This window comes from Alosa pseudoharengus, unplaced genomic scaffold (assembly GCF_046254945.1).
Source record: "Alosa pseudoharengus isolate Yale_2024_CS ecotype anadromous, Long Island Sound unplaced genomic scaffold, YU_APseudo_1.1 YU_APseudo_1.1_scf_101, whole genome shotgun sequence".
NCBI classification, from domain to species: domain Eukaryota; kingdom Metazoa; phylum Chordata; class Actinopteri; order Clupeiformes; family Clupeidae; genus Alosa; species Alosa pseudoharengus.
This window is the reverse complement of record NW_027468567.1, coordinates 100,001-107,500: the sequence shown is the minus strand read 5'-3', so window position 1 is coordinate 107,500 and position 7,500 is coordinate 100,001. Positions and strand designations below refer to the sequence as shown.

The 7,500-nt window shown below is 43.2% G+C and overlaps 1 protein-coding gene across 1 annotated transcript in view; it reads left to right on the top strand.

Moving 5' to 3' along the window:
- The window catches only part of lrch1 (leucine-rich repeats and calponin homology (CH) domain containing 1), a gene marked incomplete at its 5' end in the record, with an annotated part of 61,319 nt that overhangs the window by 18,597 nt on the left and 35,222 nt on the right, over positions 1-7,500 (top strand). Inside the window, 1 exon segment of the mRNA XM_076274988.1 lies at positions 5,064-5,100. Within this exon segment, the coding sequence (XP_076131103.1) occupies positions 5,064-5,100 (37 nt within the window).

Genomic DNA, 7,500 nt, shown 5'->3' with positions numbered 1-7,500 from the left:
GTCGTGTATCGCTGGAAAGAAATAGCGAGCAGCCTATAATAAACTAATAAATGCTCGGCGGGCCGGATTAAAGTGCGTGGCGGGCCGCAGTTTGGACACCCCTGGTTTAGTCATTCGTTGATATGTAAACCACTGACGTGTAGGCTACATTTTCATTATTGTTCCCTCGTTTTGCGTAGGCCGTGTCTTGAAACGCATATGCATTGTAGGTTGCACATGTAGCTTATAAAATACATTAATAAATTCACGGATCCCGTCGTTAGCTCAACTCTTATTATAGGCTGTATCGGAGGAAGCAAACAAGGATAACGTTGATAGTTAACGTGATAAAAAGGCATGTGTGGTTTACGTCATGTGATGTGTTTCACGGTATGAGTTGAGAGCCCTGCTTTGCTTATGTTTTTGGTTAACTTCACTTGCCTGAAATCCGAAATATTTTTGAACAACGGATGATCCGTTTCGGGGGACAAGCTCTTGGCCTTCTGCTGCGCCACACATACCACACATTTGATTTTTGATCGTCGTTTTTTTGTATAATCTAACTAGCCTACTAATAGTTAACATAATGCTATTAGTCCACAGTGCATACAAACTGAGCAGTGCATCAGGCTGAGCAGTGCAGGGAACAGCGGTCATTGGTAGGCTGCCTGCAGGCACATGGTCAGACAAGTTTAAGGAGCGCTTGATTTGTTTTGTAGCGGAGCGTTCTATGGGTTGCCAGGTTGGTTCTATGGATAGAGCATGCATTTTTAATATCGCTCGATCACGTAAATTTGATCGTGGGAAGCCAAAATCGTGATCGTGATTAAAATTCGATTAATTGTGCAGCCCTACTAGGGCTGGGACAACGCGTCGACGTAATCGATGACGTCGACGCAAAAAATACGTCGACGCAAAATATGAGTGTCGATTCATTAAGCATAATGTGTGCCGCTAAATATTTTGAATTTTACACCTTCAGTGTTTCCCATACATTGACTAATCTGTGGCTGGGGGACACGAAGTCATTGAGCTGTGCTTTTCACGCACGCAGCCTTTCCTTGCCCCAGCCACTCTCTCTTGTAACGAGCCCGCTGCCCCTCCTCTGCATGTGCATTTAATATTCACGATTGTTGAAGGCTTGTTGTTGCCACATAGAAGCATTGCATCGAAGACGTCTGGCTAAATTGTTATTAAATCCGCTTAGCATCGTGACCATGCTGCGCAAATTTGTTCAAAACTGCTGCATTAAAGTTAACTCTGCTAAGGTCTTATCACAACATAGTAGCCTACATTGAGGAGACCAAACTAAGTTAAGTTATGCAATCAAGCAGTATCTCAAAGCTAACGTTAGGATACTGTTCGGATGTCAAGTTTAGCATGCTTACTTACATCTGCTTGTCAATTTCACTCATGTAGGGCTCATTTTATTGACTCTGAATGTTTGCAAAATCCCAATGTAAATGGAAAAGTGTTTTCCAAGACTCAAAAGTGCTTGTCCCAAGGAGAAGTAGGCTACGAACCGTTATTTGAACTAACTATGTTATGAATTGCATCCACACATCAGCAGCGTTTTAACGGTGTTAAAGGAACACGCCACCCAAAATCAGTAGTGATATATGTTCTTACCGTAACTTTCACGAGTTGAGTCGTACCTCTCCCGCGTCGGTAGGTGCACTCAAACGCTCTGTCGCGCGGCGCGAATGTGTTAGCATGTTGCTATGCTAGCGGGCTCTGCCGTGGCCGTAGAGAGAGGCACATAGCAGTATTCAAACACCTCCACGTTTTACCTACTTAAATACAGTTGCACGAGTAGTTGATAAAAAATGTTAGGGCACACAACATGAAACGTGACGATTTTCCAAGCGAATAAACATGAGAACTACAATGTGTGGCGCAATAGCACTTGGGAGTACTTCGACCTAGCGTGGTAATATTATTAACACCTAATTGTAGATCCTATCCACCACAGAGTTTAGAATCCATGCTGGATCGACCCTCAGCCTCTCCCTCCCCTCTGAGCGAGAGAGAGGCACACACACTAGAGATGCGCTGATGGGCTATTATTTCAACCATAACTGCATAGCAAAACGTATCATCCATCAGCACCAAAGTTTGTTGACCAATTTTCAAAACTGCACCCGCCCACCATCCGCTGGTTGTTTTAATGTAGCCTAGGCTATATGGGTGATGCAGCGCTGCTGACGTGAGGCTAGAAAGCCCTTGCCTGTTCTAGAAAGACTGATCTAATGCAGCAAATATATTAAAAGGCAAAAGTCGTACATTGGCTAGGCCTATCCCCAGAATATCAGCAGCAAACTCAGTCTCTGTCGCGCAAAACAGTCTCCAAATAAAACGCACATCGGCCTGTTGCCTATTCTGCCAGCTTGTGACAATATATCGTCCAAAATGCTTGATTGCATTGCATTCTCCACATCTTTAGTTACATTTTCATGTACCACATCAGCATTTTTGTTCAGTGAATCTTTTGTAAATTGCTTTACAATTACCGTCGGGCCTATAGGCCTATTGCCTGGCTTGCCTCAGCTTCGGTCACGTCCTTTTACAATTTTATCATTGTAATAAAAAACGCAATTTGCCACATAATTTCAGCATGCTCCTGGCCTACTAATTAATGCCTATTGTACTTTATTTTTTGCAAAAAGAAAGAAATCCTTGATAAAATAACAAGTCATTCACATTATAGGCTACTTTACACAATGTTATGTCAGGTTGACTGACAAGCCTGTTCTGAAGACTCCCATTCATTTTGACTGCACGAGCGCATCTTTTTCAGACAGACATCGCAATTCATTTTATAGCAGGCCATCGGACAAATATGACGCCTCGATATTAAAGAAACTCCGACTCCATTCATTCTGAAAGTCCACCGCACAACAATGCAACGTGCATGTTCACATTTTTAGTAACAACCGCCAAACTTGCTTGCTTGCCTTACACATCTAAGTTTTCCGACTATTTTTCTTACCTTCTTTTTCCGCTGTGGATGTTAGTGAGTTTGTAGAAGTTTTAGCTCTTACGTTCTGAACATCTCGCACTGCCATCGCCCGATGTCATTTCTTAGTCATATCACTCTCTGTCTCTCTTTTAAATGCCTATTCCCTGAATGGTAGGCTACAATTATGTGTTTTATATATAGGCTAATATCTAAACAAAATAACCCAGGCAGTCTCATCTAGGATATAACACAGGTTGAAGTTGGTTCTATTTAGGGAGGTGAACATCTGTAGATGACTCAGAAATGACATCGGAAGACAAGGAGTGAATATGGCAAGAGGCAAGCCGAAGTCTGCTGACAAGGGCCCGACAGTAATTGTAAAGCAATTTACAAAAGATTCACTGAACAAAAATGCTGATGTGGTACATGAAAATGTAGCTAAAAATGTGGAGAATGCAATGCAATCAAGCATTTTGGACGATATATTGTCACAAGCTGGCAGAATAGGCAACAGGCCGATGTGCGTTTTATTTGGAGACTGTTTTGCGCGACAGAGACTGAGTTTGCTGCTGATATTCTGGGGATAGGCCTAGCCAATGTACGACTTTTGCCTTTTAATATATTTGCTGCATTAGATCAGTCTTTCTAGAACAGGCAAGGGCTTTCTAGCCTCACGTCAGCAGCGCTGCATCACCCATATAGCCTACATTAAAACAACCAGCGGATGGTGGGCAGGTGCAGTTTTGAAAATTGGTCAACAAACTTTGGTGCTGATGGATGGCTGATGGATGATACGTTTTGCTATGCAGTTATGGTTGAAATAATAGCCCATCAGCGCATCTCTAGTGTGTGTGCCTCTCTCGCTCAGAGGGGAGGGAGAGGCTGAGGGTCGATCCAGCATGGATTCTAAACTCTGTGGTGGATAGGATCTACAATTAGGTGTTAATAATATTACCACGCTAGGTCGAAGTACTCCCAAGTGCTATTGCGCCACACATTGTAGTTCTCATGTTTATTCGCTTGGAAAATCGTCACGTTTCATGTTGTGTGCCCTAACATTTTTCATCAACTACTCGTGCAACTGTATTTAAGTAGGTAAAACGTGGAGGTGTTTGAATACTGCTATGTGCCTCTCTCTACGGCCACGGCAGAGCCCGCTAGCATAGCAACATGCTAACACATTCGCGCCGCGCGACAAAGCGTTTGAGTGCACCTACCGACGCGGGAGAGGTACGACTCAACTCGTGAAAGTTACGGTAAGAACATATATCACTACTGATTTTGGGTGGCGTGTTCCTTTAATGTTAATTGCAGGGATTCCCTCACGAACGTCGTCTTAAAGTGACAGGCACTCAATTAGACCTATACACTACTGAACTGAACTGAATGCTACCTCTGACTAAGAATGCATTACTTTGCACTTGTATAGTCTTTTATTTTGGAATCTTAAGTTAAGGAATTCATGTTTTTTTCATTCAGATATGTAAATCAACATGTATAAGTTGCTATTAGTCAATTAATGGGGAGATAATCGAATCAAATCTAAATCGAATCGGACTGAAAAAATTAATCGTTAGATTAACCGATGCATCGAAAAAATAATCGCTAGATTAATCGTTTAAAAATTAATCGTTTATCCCAGCCCTAACTCACACACACACACATACACATACACACACACACACACACACACACACACACACACACACATTACTCACTCACTCACACACACACACACACACACACACACACCACACACACACATTACTCACTCACTCACACACACCACACACACACACACTCATGCACACACACACACACACACACACACACACACACACACACACACACACACACATATATATATGTGTATGTTAGTGTGTGTATCATCACATTGTGTGTGTTGCAGCCTGTAATGTTGTAGTGATCACTTCTTCCCAACATTAAAATCATCATGTGCACCTTCTCTCTCTCTCTCTCCCTCTCTCTCCCTCCCTCTCTTTCTCTTTCTCTCTCTCTCTCTCTCCTTTCCTCCCTCCCCCCCCTCTCTCTCCCTCTCTCTCTCTCCCCCCCCTCTCTCTCCCTCTCTCCCTCCCTCCCTCCCTCTCTCTCTCTATCTTGGCAGTGGACAAGAGAGTGAAAATGGGACACTGACACCCAAGGTAAGAACACACACACACACACACAAATCTTTACTCACAAACATTTACATAAGTATTTATCCAGAAGAAGTATTGAAAGAGTAATCATGAGAGTGAATCTTTGGAGTGAATCACAGCGTGAGTCTCTAGACCTGAGGGTGAATCTTTAGAGTGTAAAAATCACAGAGTGAATCTCTAGATTGTAAACATCAGAGTGAATCTCTAGAGTGTAAATATCACAGAGTTAATCTCTAGAGTGTAAATATCAGAGTGAATCTCTAGATTGTAAACATCATAGTTAATCTCTAGAGTGTAAACATCACAGAGTTAATCTCTAGAGTGAAAATATCAGAGTGAATCTCTAGAGTGTAAATATCACAGAGTTACTATTACATTAATACACAGGATTAGATGTTAAAATCCCTTGTGCCAAAATCCAAGGTAAAAACACATTCAGAAGCCCCTGCTCAAGTTTAACTTTAAAAAGCACACTACCCACAAATCCGCCAACAAATGGTCACAAGCACAATACAAATGGCCCATCCAACAGCAGTAGCCTATATAGTATGCGGCATGTCATTGGGGTTATCAAGTGGGCACCCTCATTCACCGATGTTTCGTTAAGTTAGGCCCACGACACCTCATGAAGGCTTAACAGTGAAACCAGCGTCCTGGAGACACTCCCCTCCATGCTGCCACCATATTACCACATTGAAATATCCAATACCCAAAATACTCTTAACCAGCCCAGGCATGGTCAAGGTTGGCTAGGTTGGTCCGTCCCGTTGATGTGGACTGAACCATAACCATAAAAAAAAAAAAAAAAAAAAAAAAAAAAAAAACCTTGGCCAACCAACCATCCAACCATCAACCTAGGCACAGCCCATCACAAACACAAAACAAATTAGCCAGTTAGCTTAGCCCGTTAGCATAGGCCCCATCCCAAACACAAAACAAATTAGCCAGCAGTTAGCAGTTAGCTTATGCCCCATGCTGCCACCATATTACCACAACAAACATCCAAATACCCTTAACCAACCTAGGCATGGTCTAAGTTGGCTAGGTCGGTCTGTCCCGTTGATGCGGACTGAACCATAAACCATAAAAGAACCTTAGCCAAGTACCATCAACCTAGGCACAGTCCATCACAAACACAAAACAAATGAGCCAGTTAGCTTACCTTAGCTTGCGCCCCAGGAAGGGTAACTTCTCCTTACCCACAACCATTCGCTTGCCCGTTCTGCTGCTAAAGACATGTTACTAACCACCTGCCTTAGACTTCGACCACAAATGCCCAATTCAGACAGCAAGCCAATAGCAGATCTGGCCACAAACCCACGTGCACCGATTTCAATAGGCCTTAATCGTGCACTCCAACCTCGCTTAGCTGCCTCCTCTGCTATTTCAGTGTATTTAGCTCTCTTCAGCTCATTGGCCACTTCCACTCTGTCTTCCCAAGGAACAGTGAGTTCAATGAAGTAAACTATCTTCTCTGAATCCGACCATAGAATTACGTCGGGACGTAGCTTAGTACTCACTATATGTGGAGGTACCGCCATCTGCTGGCCAAGATCAACCTTCATTTCCCAGCCCGCCCCATTTTTCAACTGGCCGGTTTTACACCTGGCCTTCGCGGAACAAGGTTTATCCCCCTGACGTACAAAGTTAATTTGCCTTACCCCTTTACTAGCTGCTAATGAATTGACTTCTCTTCTTTTATCCTCTATTTCCGCTGCCACACATTTCAATACCTGGTTATGACGCCACGTATACCGCCCCTGGGTGAGACTTACCTTGCATCCTGATAGGATATGGTGGAGACTGCCCACACACGAGCAAAGTATGCATTTATCATCCTCACCAAACCAGTGTAAACATCAGAGTTAATCTCTAGATTGTAAATATATCAGAGTTAATCTCTAGAGTGAATTCTTGTAGACATGGAGAGTGTAGATTTAGGGCCCGTCCACACGAAGACGCTTTTTAGGTTAAACGCAGAGGTTTTGCTTCGTCTTGGCCGAGCGTCCAAACGAATCCTGTAAACGCACTGCCCGAAACCGCACTTTTCTGAAACCTGGTCCCAGAGTGGAGAAATCTGAAACCGTAGCCCGTTTAAATTCGTTTAGACAGCGAAACCGCACATCCTGCTTGCGTATCGATGATGTCATCGCCACACCTCAGCTGCCCTGGACTTGCACTTATAGTATTGCCTAACAATACTAGTTTTCATACATGACATTACCTACGATTACACTCTGTAGGATAAATATCACAACTGGTGCTGCACAGCGCCGATAGCTTATGACTTGGTGGACTGAACACTGTTTTTTCCCGGTGTTTTTTAATGCATTCTAGCTACTGTTAGTGACGCGAGAGAACTTAAGTTATTAGGAAAGTGCGGTGTAAGTTTAGGCTACATTA